Below are 18,247 nucleotides of genomic sequence, written 5' to 3'. Positions count from 1 at the left end.
CTTACACATTGTATTTTATTACCTATTGACCAACTTACTGGTTATTGAATCTCTTAAAGTGAAAGCATCACTCTGGTTAATATACAGACCCCGGTGTCTCAGCTTCACTTACAAGAATCTGACAACACTGTTCTACTTTCTGTTCTGGTATTGATTACATCAGCCAATGAAATTTCAGCATTCAAATTTTTGAATATCATTAAGCCAAAGCAAGAGAATAATGAAGGATCTCTAAAACAGGAAGTAGAATCAAGCGTTGTCAGATCTGTGAAGCGTGGACACAGGATATATTTTAATTAGTTGAACATCACTATATGACCAAAGATTTTAGGATTGTTTGTTTTTATTTTTACATATTTTTTCTTTTGTTTGTTATTTACTTTTGTTTTGAGATATTTCTTGTATATATTTCTATTTGAAACATTTCACATGATTTTTTTTTCGATTTGGGAAATAGATTTTGTATATATGTATACATTAGATAAGCTGTATATTTGTGCATTTATACAAGCTATCAATATGAAATTCAGTCAGAATTATTTTTTCTTCTGTATGTGAATTAACTGAGTGTTTTTAAATATGCTTATTGAACTGTTGATAGCCAATGTCATTTCACTGTGATCTAGATTTATTAATATATGTCAAAAAGTTTAAAAAAATAATAATGAATTAGCATGCTTTTGAACTGGATAAAGGGTATACAATTAAATGTGTTGTATTAAGCCTATGCTTTATAATTTTTGTTGAGCATCTTAATCAGATATTCAAGATATTAGTTATTCAGGTTTGCACACAGGACAATCTATAATCTTTATATATAATGTACAGACAAAACTATTTTTAATTCTTAATGTTATTGTCTTGAATCATGTACCGGTTAGACAAATAAAAGTTGAGTTTGTTTTGTTCTTGTTGTTTATATCTGAGCATGTATAATTTAAGATGTATAAATACAAATGTATAAGAAGATGTGGTATGATGTATAGACCTAATTTTTGTTGTTGTGAATGAAGTATTTTGCCTCTTAAAAAGCAATCTGGGACACTCATTGTGATTCTGAAGAACTCCTGGCCTTGCAGTCATAAAACTTTCAGGTACAGGTACGATTATTGTTCTCAGACTAAGAAAAGAACCAATGGAAATACTTGATATATTGAGTGTATAAAACACGAATTTTGTACTGGGAATATCAAGTAAAGTTTTATGGCCAAGAGCCCCAGATTTACAAGACCTGAGTCATATTAATTAATATTAATATGAAGAAAAAAGATATTTACCAGAGTCTGAGGAACCATTGGAATATCTGCAAGCCATTATTTCAAGAAAGTATAGCCATATCAGGAGCCTCAACATAATTTTAACTTTACTTATGTATCCGACATAATGCATTTGTGATGGGTGATTGAACATGTTATTTTCCAGTTGAGATTGTTCTGGTAAATTGGAGATAATCTAATTTAAATTATGTGCTGTTGTTCTAGCAAATGTATCATATATAAAAAGAAGATGTGGTATGATTACCAATGAGACAATTATCTACCAAGTTCAAAGGAAGTGGCTGAATGCTATTATAGGCAACCATAACCTTCAACAATGAGAAACATGAAAATTTCTTTACAAAATTTGGTGGAGCTAAACAATGTCTTCTGCCCAATTCCTTGTAAACTGTAAATGTAGACTATTGAATGGTGTATGATATAATTGTTATCTTCTTCTTCATTCTGTTGAGAGTTGTATCATTGGTAATCACACCACATGTCTTATCTTTATACAGACAACAAACAAGACAAAATACAAATATATTTCTTTTAATTCAAAACAAAGGAGCATTTCTTTTTGTAATATATTCAATAGATAATTAAGCAATACAATGTTTTTTTCTTTTCTAAAATAGTACTCCAAAACATCTGAATCCTTGATAACAACATCACCAGAAACTAAACAGAAGAGGATGGGAAGTTTACATTTGCCTCATCAGTAATGTCCCCAGAGATAGTATATTATCCCCAAACTCGAAAAAGTAAACTTTTTGTAGCTGTGATAAACACCGTCTTTCTCCATGATTATCTGGACTGTCAATGCTCTACTTTGGGGTGGACTCAAGTGGGGTGCAGCTGGCATGCTCAATCCTAAATTTGCAGAGCATGGGTTGTCCTCAGCTTAATAAAGAATATTATTTCTATAATTTTATCTTTTGCATTGCTCATCAATTTAAGTTTGTGCCCCCCCCTCTCCCCCCCTTCTAACCTAAAAAATCTTGAATTGCCTCTGCTTTACTTAATTGATTCAAATAGCATGACAGCTCCAAACCACAGACTTTTAACTACCTGTACATTACAGTTTTATATGTTGAAAGTATACTGTTCCCAGATTAAAGTCACTGGCAATCCTAGTAAAAGTTGCCAAAGTTGATATCACTCACAATTGTTAAAAGTTATTGTAAGATAGGATAGCTCCTTCTCAGAGGCGCATTAAGAGGGGGCACCCTCCTTTCTCGAAAAAATTGGGTTGATTATATAGAGAATCATTGCAACATGATCAGAGTGGGCCTCCTCTTAGTCCCCACTTCTGGATCCGCAACTGCTCCTTGTGTATGACCTTGTGTATGACCTTGAAAATATTCCATAGTGACTTATATTAGCCAACCAATTTATTTGGTCTAGTTTAAACTAACAAGGTCTTTGACATCAGACTGCAGACATCTTAAATATCCCTTTTCTACAATTGGAAAGGATCTTGGATTGACTTACAGGAAAAATAATACATAATGACTAATATCAAAGAAATGTTTTAAACCTAAAGAGTTCATGACATATCCATATCTAATCATTGCACTAAGTTTGATGGAACTAAATGGTGGCCACAACATCAACATTGCCATATTTATACTCCATTTAACTTTGAACATACAAATGTCAAGACTGTAATGGGTAAACAAATATGACAGACATACAAACAAAGCTGTTTGCTCTCAAAAACTTTGTAGGAATTGCATAAAAATGAAATTACAAATAAATCAATAGTATATTTCATATTTTCTTTGGTACATTTGCAATAATAGGTTTAGGTCTTGATTTGAATAAAAGTTTCTTTTTAATGATAGCTGTGACAGTATATGATGTTTCTTTCTTGTCCTGATTTGAATCCTCCATGATAGAGTTATCTCCCTGTTTTTTCTGATTTTTCACTAATACTGCGAATGGTTTCTCCATGTTGACCACTTTACCATATAGAATATGATGTCCAATAATCAGCACTGGCACATCCTGGAAACATAAAAATATATTTTTACATCACTAAAATATTGATTCAATTATTTATGGTATTGATCATAAAATTGAAAATGGAAATTGGGAATGTGTCAAAAACAACCTTTCATTGCTTTTGTTTAACTTTTTTTGGATTGTGGAAAAATTTAATTTTCCTGGATATATAATTTCCTGGTTTTGCTCAGATCTGGATTCAATAAAATTGAGAATGGGGAACGTGTCAAAGAGACAACAAATCAACCAAAAAGCAGAAAACAGCCCAAGGCCCAAAATCAGACTTCAACACGAGAAAATTCTGCAAACTTCAGCTGGCCCCTAAACAAAACAAATATGTGCGCTAGTTCAGTAAAAGTCTATAGAAAATCTGTACTTCTTTGAACATTTGAATTTGTGGTTCACCTAGCCTGTACCCATGAAAATTGGTATCCAACAAACAATAATGAATCCACAGTAGTATATTTTAATTACCTTCTGAGTAAAGTGTAAATCTCCAATAAATTTTCCACTAAGTGGTACTGGGTGTCTAGTTTCTAGGTCACCTTGAAGGTCAAGCATTCCCCATTCTTCAACATCTTTTCCCTCTGCTGGTCTGTAAAATAAAGTAGACATATTAAAATACAAGTAAATAATAAACAGTCAAATTAACTGAGACTTTGATGAATATGTTCATTAGAAATGTGTGAGTAATAACCATTTGTCATGTTAGACTGTTAGTACTATATACTGTGGGTAACCATATCAATTTTCGTGGATTGCTTATAACTTGCATATTCCTGGATATTTGATTTCGTGGTTTTACCAATCTCTGTATACAAGTAAAGCATATTGAAAATATGGTATTCGTTGAACATTTGATTTTGTGATTCACCTGTACCAACGAAACCTACGAAAATTGGTATCCAACAAATAATAATGAACCAACAGTATTAAAGTCCATTAATCCCTGAGTCCCATAGAGAATTAATTGACGGTTTTAGTTTTAGTGGCATCATGTAGATTTTGTATTACCAATGATATCTGTATGGTAAAGTCTCTGTCTATTTATTCAAATTTTCAAGATGATTAGCAAATATTCTGAAATTCAGTAACTGTTGATCCAAATCAATACTCTGGATATATGCGATGCTAATTGACTTTGAAGGCTTTTTATGGCCAAGTTTTTTTAATCAAGACTTTTCTAAACAATCCATATAGAAGCATGGAACATGTGAAAAATAAGTGAGATGCCAGACCAATGTCAAGTTTCAAATATTTTTCTTGGATTCCATTTGTTTATTCAACTTTGTCATAACACAGTTGTAAAATGGTTTGTTGCATTTACATTTTTTCTTGCCGACTCAATAAATACTATCCATAGGCGGATCCAAGGAGGCCCGAGCCCCCCCCTTTTGTGAGTAAATTTGGTTGATTATATGCATGACTGGAGCCCCCCCCCCCCTTAGGTCAGTCAGCGGCCCCCCCCTTAGGAAAAGTTCTGGATCTGCCACTGCTATCTTCCTACCATGTTTGCTTGCTACCTTTTCTTAATTCATAAGTTTTCCCTTCTCATTTGTGTGTTTGTCAAATTTACAATGAAAGGTGTCATAGTGAAGGTCACTACAAATGAAATAGCTGTTAGGAAATCAAGAGAAGGGGAGACAATACACATATTTCAATTATGTTCATTTCTTTTTTTCTACAATATCATATTGAAAGTGAACCTTGAATCTAAACAAGATAACTTAGTTAATTCTGGTCATATTTTGTGCTACACAATCATGAATGATTAAATTCATTTCAGCGAAGTTTTCACTCCCTCACACCTGCATATAGGATTACAATTATAAAGGGACATAACTCAAGAACAGTAAACGTGATGCAACCCACTCAAATTAATGTACTTGTATTTTTTATTGTAATAAGCATTGTCTATAAGTGCATAACATTTGGTTGATGCAAACTAAAGTTAAGAAAATGGAAACAAGATTTCGGGACATACTGATGCTGCAGTTTGCGCATAAAAGTAGTCCAATTTATTATGACGTCTTGGGAGACTATTTTAAATTTTTGCTTTCACGCCTTCCTGCCCATGTAAGGCATCAAAGAAAAAAAAAATATAATAACCTTTCAAGATGTCATAATTATTTGGACTAAAAAATCAGTCTTCATGCTTAATAACAGGCCTACCAACCATGGGTGGTTAATTTTCTAATTTTGGTAAAAATCTTCTCTACAGGCCTAACAGAATCCAACCAGAGTTTTGTAAAATTAAGCTTTGAGTCTGTGGATTCAAAAGTTTATTGTGAAGACTGAAAAATAATTAAAGGTTTGAAAATAGTTTGTAAAAGAAGGACGAAAGATACCAGAGGGACAGTCAAACTCATAGATCAAAAATAAACTGATAATGCCATGGCTAAAAATGAAAAAGTCAAACAGACAAACAATAGTACACATACACAACATATAAAACTAAAGAATATAAGATGCACCAACTAGAATACACCTTATCGCTAATCCCGGCCGCTTGAACTTTTGACTCATTCAACAATCACTTTTTCATTGTGGCGTCAGATGTTTTGTTTTGTGACGTCAAAAGTTTACGGGAACCTGTGTGATATCCAGTAATGGCAGACAAATAGTGATAAGGTGTATCCGGGAAGTTTTACACTCCTACCTAGGAGTCTACTCCCGTATTTGTAAGAAGAAAGAAGAAGAAATAATTATGATGTCTTGGAAGGCTATTTTAAATTTTTGCTTTGACGCTTTCCTGTCAATGTATGGTGTCAAAGAAAAAAATATAATAGCCTTTCAAGACGTCATAGCTATGGCCATAACTTATGGCATGGCTACGTTCATTGGGTTTGCCAACCTTGGAATATCATAGGGATAGAAAGGATACGATACAAGTCTACAAAGCGTGGCATGGTATATAGATGACATCGACTGGATGAGCCTATTTACATTAGCACCATCTAATAATACTAGAGGTCACTCATTAAAACTTTTTAAAAAACATTGTAAGACCATGAAGACCACACATAGACTGAATACTTTTTCAATTAGAGTAGTGGATCAGTGGAATAACCTGTTAGATTTAACGGTGAGGGCAAAGACTCTGAAAAATTTTAAGTCTGCATTAAATGGCGGATATTGGAACCTATAAAAATTCATATGTTCGTGTTAAGTGTTTCAGCTGCGCACACCTAAATAAGTATTTTTTGATAAGTTTAATATATTATATATAAATATATTATTATGAGATGAGAAATCATATATTACAATCCAAGATGAGGGGTCAGTGGAAGCCTTTGGCTTATGTAACGACTGAAGATAAAGGTATAAAGGTATACTGGTTTAACCCCATTCCGGTGGTCATAATGTTATTCTTCTGTAATGGTGGTTGGTTTTACCTTATAAATTATTCATATTAAAAACCACTTTGAAAAAGTATAATAGCTTCTAAACTGCCGTACTGGCCGTAGCTAGTTATGAGGTTACCGGGCCTACCGGTCTTCTTCCGGTAGGACCGGCCCGTGCCGGTCTGATGACGTCAGACTATAGTTTTGCGTTCTGCACTTACGAACTGACTGAGAACTAAACACTGAACATCACCTTCTTCAGGTTGATATTTTTATTAAGACTACGTTTGTAACCACCATTATGTCTCATTTCGCCATTCTAAACATTTAAAGTATTATTATTCATTGTAAACTGTGCTTAAATTATTTGGCTGATATTAAATCTATATTATTATTAACGACGTATTCTGTTTTCTAATATTCCGTGAACTCGGGAAAACTCATTCCCGTTACATTGGGGGCTCGTCCGGGATTTTTTTAAAACGTCACGCGACGTTTAATAATGTCTGTGCTAGGGTCCATCTTACAGATACTGTGCATATTCCTGCTAAATCTGAAGTTTTTGTAGAAGGGGAAATTAGGGGGAATTTTTACGGGAAACCTGAAGGTTGCTTAGAACCATTACCTGAATTCAAGGGCGATACTCATCTTTTAATGCCGAAGTCAGTGGTTAATTTGTCAAAATCAAAAGTAATATTTTCAATTTTGAATCCTACAGCGGATCCGAGAATTCTTAAAAAGAATGTACAAGTAGGGTCTGTACAATCAATTGAACAAGTTTTAAACTGCAATTTGGAATCAAGAAATCAAATAAACGATAATTTTACTTTGCCCGAAATTGTAATACCAGAGCATTTGCAACCGTTGGTCGAGCGATGCTCCGAGAAATTATCAGCAGAGGAACGAAAACGCTTAGAGAGCGTAATTTATCAATACGCGGATATTTTTGTCGGACCGGATGGGAAGTTGGGACACACCGATCTTGTTAGACATGAAATCGACACCGGAGATAGTAAACCGATAAAATTGCCTTTACGGCGATTACCGATTATGCAGCGAGACATAGCCGAAGCGGAAATTAATAAAATGCTAAATCAGGGCATTATCGAACCAAGTCACTCGCCGTGGGCCGCTAATATTGTCTTGGTGAAGAAGTCTGACGGCTCTACTCGATTCTGCGCAGACTACAGGAAAATTAATTCTATAACGAAAAAGGATGCCTACCCCTTACCGCGCATCGACGAGTCCCTGGACGCCTTGTCCGGAGCTAAGTATTTTTGTACGGCCGACATCAAGTAGTTTCCATCAAGTTTCCGTAAAACAAGAAGACAGAGAGAAAACAGCATTTATCACGCATAAAGGCCTTTTTCAATTCAAACACATGCCTTTCGGCCTCGCCAATAGTCCAAAGACTTTCGAACGCCTAATGGAATTAGTAATGTCAGGTCTGCAGTGGGAAAAATGTCTTGTCTATCTGGATGACGTTATTATTTTTGGAAAAACTTTCACACAAACATTAGAAAATTTAGTTTCGGTATTTGATCGATTTCGTAGTGCTAATCTTAAATTAAAACCTAAGAAATGTGCCTTCTTCAAGGACGAGATAAAATATCTAGGACACATCGTATCTGAGTTTGGCGTTCAGTGCGATCCAGGAAAAATAGAGGCCATTAGAAACTGGCCTAAGCCTCATAACGTTGGTGATGTCCGTAGCTTTCTAGGCATAGCGTCGTACTATAGGAAATTTATTCCTAATTTTTCCGATGTGGCGTTCCCGTTAACCCAGCTCACTCGGAAAAATCAAAAGTTTAAGTGGACAGAGAGTTGCGTTGACGCTTTCGACCGCCTTCAAAATGCCTTAACAACAACGCCGATTCTAGCATATCCAACTCGCGAAGATCCATTCATTTTGGATACCGATGCCAGCCTTTACGGTATCGGAGCTGTCCTTTCGCAGGTACAAAACGGAGAAGAGCGCGTTATTGCTTATGGCAGTAAAACACTGTCACGGTCTCAGATAAAGTATTGCACAACTTACAGAGAACTTTTAGCGGTTGTTGTATTTGTAAAGCAGTTCAAGCATTACCTCTACGGTAGAAACTTTCTTCTGAGAACAGATCACTCCTCGTTAGTTTGGCTAAAAAACTTTAAGGAACCGGAAGGTATGGTAGCTAGGTGGATATCTCTGTTAGACACTTACGACATGACTATAGAACATCGGAAGGGCAACGCGCATGGAAACGCAGATGCACTTTCACGAGTGCCTAGACGACGCTGTAAACGCGATAACTGTTCAGAATGCATAAGTAATACGCCATGCACTGTTAGCGCTATCAATGCAAATTCAGGGGATTCAAAGCAGCCAACTCCAAATACAAAAATCGTGTCCGATTCAAACTGGGTACAACAATGGGGTGCAGAGGATATACGTAGACTGCAGCACAAAGACAGTAATATAGCTACTGTATTGCACTATCTTACACACAGTACTGAAAAACCACAGATCAGTACTCCCGATCAGGATATGTCTGCCTTACTGCGGCAGTGGGATTTGCTCTTCATCCGTGATGATTTGCTCTGTCGTAAATTCTTTGAAATCGATGGTTCGGTTACCAATCAACTCGTGGCACCAAGAGAATTGCGTAAGGACATTATGCTCCAGTTGCACAACAATCGGACCGCTGGTCACTTAGGACGGGAAAAAACTTTAAATAAAGTTAGGTCACGGTTTTATTGGCCGTGTATGACAAGCGATATAAGTCGATGGTGTCAGACTTGTCCCTCTTGCGCGAAGCGGAAAAGGGGACCAGGAAAGGGGAAGTATCCCATGCAACATTACACTGTTACTCGTCCGCTTGAGTGTATTGCTATAGATATTATGGGGCCGTTGCCACAAACAGACAACGACAATGAATATATTATGGTAATTGGAGATTATTTCAGTAAATGGAAAGAGGCGTATGCTTTGAAAAATCATACAGCGCAAGCGGTAGCAGACAAATTAGTAACTGAGTTCATTTGTAGATTTGGGGCACCGACAAGAATACATACTGACCAAGGAAGAGAATTTGAGTCTAATCTATTTTCGGAAATTTGTAAACTCCTAGGAGTGGAAAAGTCGCGTACTACTCCATACAGACCGCAATCAGACGGTATGGTGGAAAAGTATAACCATACTGCCCAAAATATGTTGGCAATGTATGTGGATGAAAATCGCACAGACTGGGACGACCACTTGCCTTTTATAATGATGGCATATCGTGCCGCGGTACACGAAAGTACCAAGTGTACACCAAATTTGATTATGCTGGGGAGGGAAGTATGTCTGCCTATAGACATAATTGCTGGCACACCGCCTAGTGAAACAGAGTTTGAATGTCCTATTAAATATGTAGAATGGATTAAGGATGCTATGCAAGAGTCTTTTGCTTTTGCCCATGAGAAATTAGAAGCAAGTTTTCTTCGACAAAAACGTTTTTACGACGTCAAGCTTAAAATTCGTTCCTTCGAAAAGGACCAGTTAGTGTGGTATTGGTATCCCCCACATGCAAAACGGAAATTAGGCGTCGGTTGGACCGGTCCATACAAAATTATAAGAAAAATTTCGGAGGTCACTTATCAGATCGAGTCGAGTCTAACAAAGAAAATGAAAATCGTACACGTAGACCATTTAAAAAAAGTAGAAGGAAACGGCTTCAAAAATGAACTGTCAAATGTCGATTCAAGCCTCGCGACCTTAATGGATCAAGGATCTCTGGAACATGTAAACTTGAACACAGAAGAACACCATTCCGTTTCTTACACTGAAGATGAAACAGTTTTAGATAACTGTACAGTCAAAAATAACATGAATAAAGACAATGTTGTACATAACTCTCCTAAATACAGCACACGGGGTCGCTTGATACGACCAAAACTTCAATTTTCACTATAAATTAGCTTTCTTATGAAATCTTTTGAACATAGTTTTTTTTTTTAATATCCGAATAAACTTTAGACCTACATTATGTAGATATATCATAAGGCTGTGACCGGGAATGCTAGGAATTTACATGTACGTTTGTACATTTTATTTACCATGGGCCTTTTCGTATGAGCTTTCGGTAATGTGCAGATGTATATAGGAGAATTTAGCTGCCTTTTTGTAAGGGTAGGGGAATAAGGTCAGGTTAGACGTCAACCTGATTTTATTATTTTGGAAGCTGGGAACGCTTCTTATAGCATGTGAACAGTCAGCATTGATGTCTACATAATGATAGATAAAAATAAAATAAGTATAAATCGTAGGAATCTAACCAGAAAAACTTTTACACCTATTATACTAAACATTTTTTTTTAAGTATCTCTCTTATTCACAGCATGGAAAATCAGGATGTATTGGAATACAACGAGGAAGAAATGGATACAGAGATGTCGGAACTGACAAAAAGCATTGAATTTTTCTTTAAACCTGGGGGACGAATGCAATGTCCGGTGGAAGATTGTGGCGCTAAGTCCTTTGAAAACAGAACCAAGTATCAGAGACATTGGGAGGAAAAACACACTATGAAGTGTGTGAAGTATGAATGTTCAGTAGCCGGTTGTTTAGCGTCCTGTAGAAGGAAACATGACATCAAAATCCATTTGGTTCGCCAACATTATATGACAGATATGAGATTGATACAGTCTGCCGTAGAGAAATGCCAAAAAACACAAAGGAACAACAAAGGGTTTATTGACCCTGGTTTTTTTATATACAAAAACAGAGTGTTGGTACCTGATTCTGCCGGATCAACAGAGAGAGAAAATTCATCTAACACAAGTTCAGCCAAGCAAGTATCACCTTCACCTTCAGACAAAGCTGCTCAGGATTCACCTTCACTTTCAGTCAGGTCTACTAAACAGTTATCATCCGTTGTGATTTCTAACCGGCAGTCAGCTTCTTCAGATGTGAATCCCACTAAGCACCTAGGCTCTAATTCCGTAGTTTCAGTCCGTCTGGTATCATCACCCACTCCATCTATATCACTAATTTCATCTGTTCTAGCAGCTACAGGCAACCCTTCTAATGAGGATGATGGACCTGAGTTTACAGTGTCAGTTCCGAGGAAGTTCCCAACCACTTCATCTAGAATTTCTTTGTCTGATTATCAGAAAAGATCTTACACTACTTCTACCGCTACTACTGCAACAGATACCACTTCTACAGATACTACGTCAACATATACTACTTCCACGGACACTACTGCAACATATACCACTTCTACAGTTACTACATCAACAGATACCACTTCTACAGATACTACTGCAACAGAGACTACTTGTACAGCTACTACTTCAACAGCTATTGATAGGACTTATAATACCTCCTTTAGGTATTCTGCCATTGCTATTACTGAAAGTTCCAGCCAGACGTCCTGCCTGGATTACCCTCCGATTCAGCTGCCTGCCATCCCAGAGAGTGAGACTGGGTTATCTTTATATCTTTTATTCCTATCAAATAGTATGGACTCTCTGGGAAGGACGAGGCAGGTTGCTAAGGAAAGGTTAGAGACTATCAGGAAAGAGGGTTCCAAACTTGAGGTCGAAAGAAAGAAGAGGAGAGAGGTTGAGGTGGAGAATCGCCGTTTACTCACAGAACTTGCCGAATTAAAATGGAAGCAATTCAGACATATGGAACCGTAATTCTTTTGTTTTGTGGAACTATAGTTATTATATATGACTGACTTATTGTGAAATTGTTGAGTGTTCATTATTTATATATTTTTTAAGAAAGTTGGTTGGAAAAGTTAATTGACTGTATTTTGTTGAATTTGAAATTGAAATATGTGATAAAAATTTCTAAGAATTCAAATTGATTTAAGAAATTTAAATAGAAATCAAGGTAAATAGTTTTGGAAATGAAATTTTTTATTGATTTTCTTTGATGTTAATTAAGTGCTAAAGTTAAACATAATTAAGGACTTGGTAAATCTACTTACATGCTTTCATATTATATGTACTTTGATCTATTCTATTGAATATTTTATCGTTGGACTAATGTCGTCCCGACATTAGGTCTTAAGAGAGGGGGAGTGTAATGGTGGTTGGTTTTACCTTATAAATTATTCATATTAAAAACCACTTTGAAAAAGTATAATAGCTTCTAAACTGCCGTACTGGCCGTAGCTAGTTATGAGGTTACCGGGCCTACCGGTCTTCTTCCGGTAGGACCGGCCCGTGCCGGTCTGATGACGTCAGACTATAGTTTTGCGTTCTGCACTTACGAACTGACTGAGAACTAAACACTGAACATCACCTTCTTCAGGTTGATATTTTTATTAAGACTACGTTTGTAACCACCATTATGTCTCATTTCGCCATTCTAAACATTTTAAAAAGTATTATTATTCATTGTAAACTGTGCTTAAATTATTTGGCTGATATTAAATCTATATTATTATTAACGACGTATTCTGTTTTCTAATATTCCGTGAACTCGGGAAAACTCATTCCCGTTACACTTCAAATCCAACTGGCGGTCGAGCTAGACGGAACAAATATGATTCAAATAAATAAAATTCATATATTAAGCTTTATAATGATGCATAATATGTTACCAATTTGTCTAGTTTATTCAGTTCAATAAATGATTGAAAATCGGCGATCACCATACGCCATTGTTTTGTTTATTAACCTCTTTCCGGTGCAAAGATAAAATATAGTATAGAGGACAACTAGAAATTTAATGCACCCTATTTTGAGCATCAAATAACCTTAATATTCTAGTAAAGAAACACAAATGAGCAAAACATTGTTTTATTCAGGACAATTTACATTTGCAAGATGAAAAGTATTTACAGAGTCAAATGTGCAAGAATTTAAAAAAAAAAAAAATTTGTAAGAATTTTTTATTTTATTTTTTTACTTTTATTGTGAAAAATCCATAAAGATAAATTTATTTGGATGTCTATAAGGAAACAAGAATTTCACAAATTTTCAATATTTGAAAAATTACCTGAATACATAAAAAAAAAGATCATTTTTAAAACAGTTTTAAAACTATTGTGTGTTTGTTTGAATCAGAATAATGGAAAAAATATTGTTCTGTGTTATATAATATTGAGATTGAGGAAAATAAGGTACGGTATTCTCAAAAAAAGATTTCGGACCCAAAAACAATTTACATGAACCTTTATATCAACTCTTTCCAATAGAAGATAAGATGTTCATTTTTTAACATAAAGTGTACTGCAATAATGACATACATGCTAACGATTATCTGTACCATTTTCTACAAACAAAATATAAGTTTACATTTCCCGCTTTGTCATTCTATGGTAAATACCCGAAAAGGTCCGAAAAGTAAAAAGAATCAATAATATACAAAACCAACGATGGAAAGGACTCTGCCGACCAAATGCGGAGCCGATATTTAATTGAATGCTTCTTTTTGTAAATTATTAAATCAATATGTTGTATAATGTGTTTATAGTAGTCTCAGAGTCATTTAAGTACCAAGACTTTGTCATTTTGCTTTCATAACAACTATTGGATTATTATTGATATTTCAGTGTTGAATGCATTTTTAAAATTACAAAGATGCCTGGCTTCATATACAAAAGTTCAAGAATAAAAACAAAAATCAATTTATTTTTAAAATTAGTGTTTTCTTGTTCAAAGAAAAATAATCACAAAACTGAATTGTGACTTTTTATCCGTGACTTTTTGTCTGTGACTTTCTGTCCTAAATTTCAAGGCCGTAACTACCATTTAGGCAAGTGAGGCAATTGCCTCACTAAAATTTCGACATGCAGTGATTTTTTTTTTATGGTAAATATTAAATACGAAATATAATTGTCATTTGTTGTTCTGTCTCAACCTTAATTTCCATAACTTGTCATCATTCCTTTTAAATTATTCTTCCTGGATATAACTCGGCATCCCAATGGGTGATGTTTCTCAATTAAATCAACCTAGTAACGATAATCATTGTGGATCTCTGGTTAAAAACAGGCTCTTGCAGAAAAATAAAAGCGATACTGAAGGTAAATAAAGAATAATTCTAGTAAACTAATGCTGTTTGTGAACAGAATCTGAGTATTGAATATAACTTCATTGGAACTAATCCAAAAACCATAACATGGATAAGTAGACTGACAAATCAAGTACTGGGCATCGCAAGGGGACAATCCTGTCTGCGTATTCATTTCTCCGTTTCACCAACTTTACTTGTTCTCTGTTTACAGATAAACAAAATATAAATAATATGAAACATGCATGGATTAATTTTTATCCATGTTTCTTTAACCTTAAAAATTGAAAGAACATCCCGTATTCCAATTTGACATTAATGAGGAACGGTAGGACCTTTAAAACGGCATTTTGTCTTTACTTATTCAGGACTACGGAATTTCGTGTCTTTATATTCGTGATTTCGGAATCGGACACCCCCAACCACTAACCCCTAAATTTATAGATTCTGGAACTAACATATCTTACCACCGACTATTTCCCGAAATAATTTGAAATCACGGACCTACATGGAAACGGCGAAAACTCCATTCCAATTCCCCTGTACCCATATCATACAAGTAAACTAACTCCAGATAGAATCATATTCATGTATCTTATCTCACTCTATTCCAAGTTTGTTTACTCTTTGTCAGCATAAAAGCGAGTTTAATATTTTGTAACAGCGACAGTATGATGGTGCTAACAGAAAAGCTAAATTCCCTTTTTTCCAACCCAACTGTTACTACCGATGCTGCTATCGAATTGTTGATGGAGAAGGAATCAGAAGAAAACGTCGATCATTATGTTGATGATAGTGTGCTACCGCTAAAAACACAGTCTGCCCTGAAACGATTGAAAACTTGGGAAAGGGCATGCATGAGTGGCGAGAGATTGTGCTGTCTTGCCATGCTCCATGTTCATCGCGATAAGGATATCAGCAGACAAAATATTCTGAATCGATTTGACGAAACCGGCCATAGAAAAATTGGCAAACTTTACTGAAGTGATGTCTGTTCTGGCGACAGACTCAAACTGATATTTGAATGTTTATCTGACATTTAAATTTAGATAAAATAGTTAAAAATTTAATGTTTGTAAATGCTTTTAAATATGAAAAATTTATATAAAAAGTGTCCAAATTCAAAACATTGTCAAGCTCTCTTGAAATGCCTAGAATGCAGGATTTTGCACCATTCATTTCATACTCTAAAAAAAAAATTTCGCCTCGCTTCGCTCGGCTCAATTATTATGCCTCACTAAAATATAAGGCCTAGTTACGGCCTTGAAATTTTAAAAGCGTTGACCGTTTAATCAATGTGTTATCATCGCGGCATTGCTTTGTAAAAGGTGAGTATCTTTACTGACTAGGAGAAACTGTATGTACTCCATGATTAGCTCATTCTGTCCTTGCTTTTAGCACTTGATTTCTAGCAAAACACTAATCTGGCTATAGAATTACGAAAATTGAACATTGACCAATGCACCATATATTCTATTGTCAAGATCAGGATTACAGTCGATTTCATTGAGTGTGTGGCTAAAGATAATATCTTTGGTTAGTTTGCTTGCTAGCTGAACCATTGAAGTCATTATTAGGTACGTAGACTTGCTACAATTCCCTTTCTAATATTTCTCTCTTACTAATTTATATGTTTACTGATAAGTGCCAGCCTACTGATTGCCCTGCAGATGTCAGTATAATTGTAATCTCCTAGTTATAGCAGTAAAATTATTAAAGGGGCAAAATTGAAAAAATAATAATAATTAGGAAGGGACATGTAGCAAGTCTATTAGGTACGGTAAACTACTTTCCTTTCGAAGTAGCTTAGTCCTAAAAACATATAGATTGGTTATCAGTCTGACTAGTCTATTCTTAAAGGAGGGTAGTTAAACCTAACCTAATAATGACGGAACGCGGATCAGCTTGCAAGCAAGCTAAACAAAGATATTCAGGAGCCTCTGGCCTTTGTTAGTCTTGTATGATTTTAAATTTTAGTTTCTTGTGTATAATTCGGAGTTCAGTATGACGTCCATTATCACTGTACTATTATGCATATTTTAGGGGCCAGCTGAAGGACACCTACGGGTGCGGGAATTCTCGCTACATTGAAGACCCATTGGTTGCCTTCGGCTGTTGTTTGCTCTATGGTCGGGTGGTTGTCGCTTTGACATATTCACCATTTCCTTTCTCAATTTTATTACCTTAACTACACACTCAATGAAATCGGCTGTAACCCTTGCAGACAACTTCTAAACCATGATATCTTTCTATAAACCAAATATGGATGACTATTTCTTTCAGCATCTAATAATTAGACACAACAATCTTAACATTGACCAAAAAACTATGAAAATTAGGTCAGGCTGGCCTTGTTAACTGTGACCTGCTAGACAGACATGTACAACTTAATCGGCAAAATATCGTTGACCTAATGCTTATAGTATTTGATAAACTTTGATTTATTGACCTATATATATATATGACCAATATGATGATTTACACCTCACAATCACTACACACACTAAATACAGTAGCCCTTATACGAATAGAATCAGACAAACAGACAAAAAATATTAAAAAAAAATGCATTGAATCATGAATCATGTACGAGAGGTCAAGGTCAGATGAAACCTATCAGTCAGACATGCCAATGACATCTTATAATCATACACTAACTATAGTTGACCTTATACATTATCTAAAATACGGTCATAACACGGTAACTTAACCATGATCACTGATCTATAAAATGAGGTCGAGGTCAGATGAAGCATGCATGTCTGACGGACATGCTGACGTTTACAAGGAATATACCAAATACAGTTATCCTCTTTCTCATTATAAGTGAGTATTTCACTAGACGCCACAACTTTAATGTTAAATGGAGTCAAACACAATGGACATACGAAAGAAATCATGAAAGACGGAAACTTCGTACATGCAGCAGATAAGCTAAGTCGTTATGACAAGTTAGGTAAGTCGTTAAACCGTTAAACGACTTAAAAATAAAACTCCTACCTGACACTAACTGGCTTCCGTACCATACCGATTGCGATAAGGAATAAACATTTGATTGCATGCTAGACTGGTCGTAATTTTTACAGCGGATGACTAGAACTTGTGGTCATCCGATGTTCAGTACTTCAGTATTTTGATTTGATTATCAAATTACAGGCCCTATACTAATTGAGATAAGTTATAAAGATATGCTGGACTGACCGTAATATGATATATCGTAACAACTTTGTTGAGAATTCGAGATGTAACCCTTTAAAAAGGGTTTCCGGACATTAGTTTGTAATTACAGTAACTGTTCATAATAAAAACACCAATGTGAGATTTTACACAATAGATGGGACTATAATACCAGAGACATATAATACAATATATGTCTCTGATTATACTAATAGAAAATAGCATGTCTTTTTTACACGGGTGTCATTCGGTTTATCGAGAGAAATGATCGTGAAAGAACATCTAACGGTGGTCAAGTGTTGCGAGACGATCGTGAAAGGTCTGGTACCGGATCGCGAATGGAAATTTTACTTCAGAATCCGTGGAAAAATCGCTGAATCAGTTTCAAAACGCGGAACAAATTCGAACAAAAAAAATATGTCTGTCAAAATGATTCAACTTCCTCAACATTACTGTGCAATAAGATAAAG

General features: G+C 35.3%; 1 protein-coding gene across 1 annotated transcript; it reads right to left on the bottom strand.

Annotated features, from left to right (window-relative positions):
* Positions 1 to 3,010: 3,010 nt before the first annotated feature.
* Positions 3,011 to 13,917, bottom strand: LOC143078724 (chromosome transmission fidelity protein 8 homolog). Its single transcript, XM_076253658.1, has 3 exons — positions 13,834 to 13,917; positions 3,738 to 3,858; positions 3,011 to 3,266 (listed from the first exon to the last, which is right to left on the bottom strand). The coding sequence occupies exons 1-3, from the start codon at positions 13,854 to 13,856 to the stop codon at positions 3,030 to 3,032; spliced, it is 381 nt and encodes a 126-aa protein (XP_076109773.1). The 5' UTR covers positions 13,857 to 13,917; the 3' UTR covers positions 3,011 to 3,029.
* Positions 13,918 to 18,247: the final 4,330 nt, after the last annotated feature.

Source organism: Mytilus galloprovincialis, chromosome 6, assembly GCF_965363235.1.
Source record: "Mytilus galloprovincialis chromosome 6, xbMytGall1.hap1.1, whole genome shotgun sequence".
Taxonomy (NCBI): domain Eukaryota; kingdom Metazoa; phylum Mollusca; class Bivalvia; order Mytilida; family Mytilidae; genus Mytilus; species Mytilus galloprovincialis.
The sequence above is the reverse complement of the archived record's forward strand: the minus strand, read 5'-3'. Positions and strand labels throughout refer to the sequence as shown.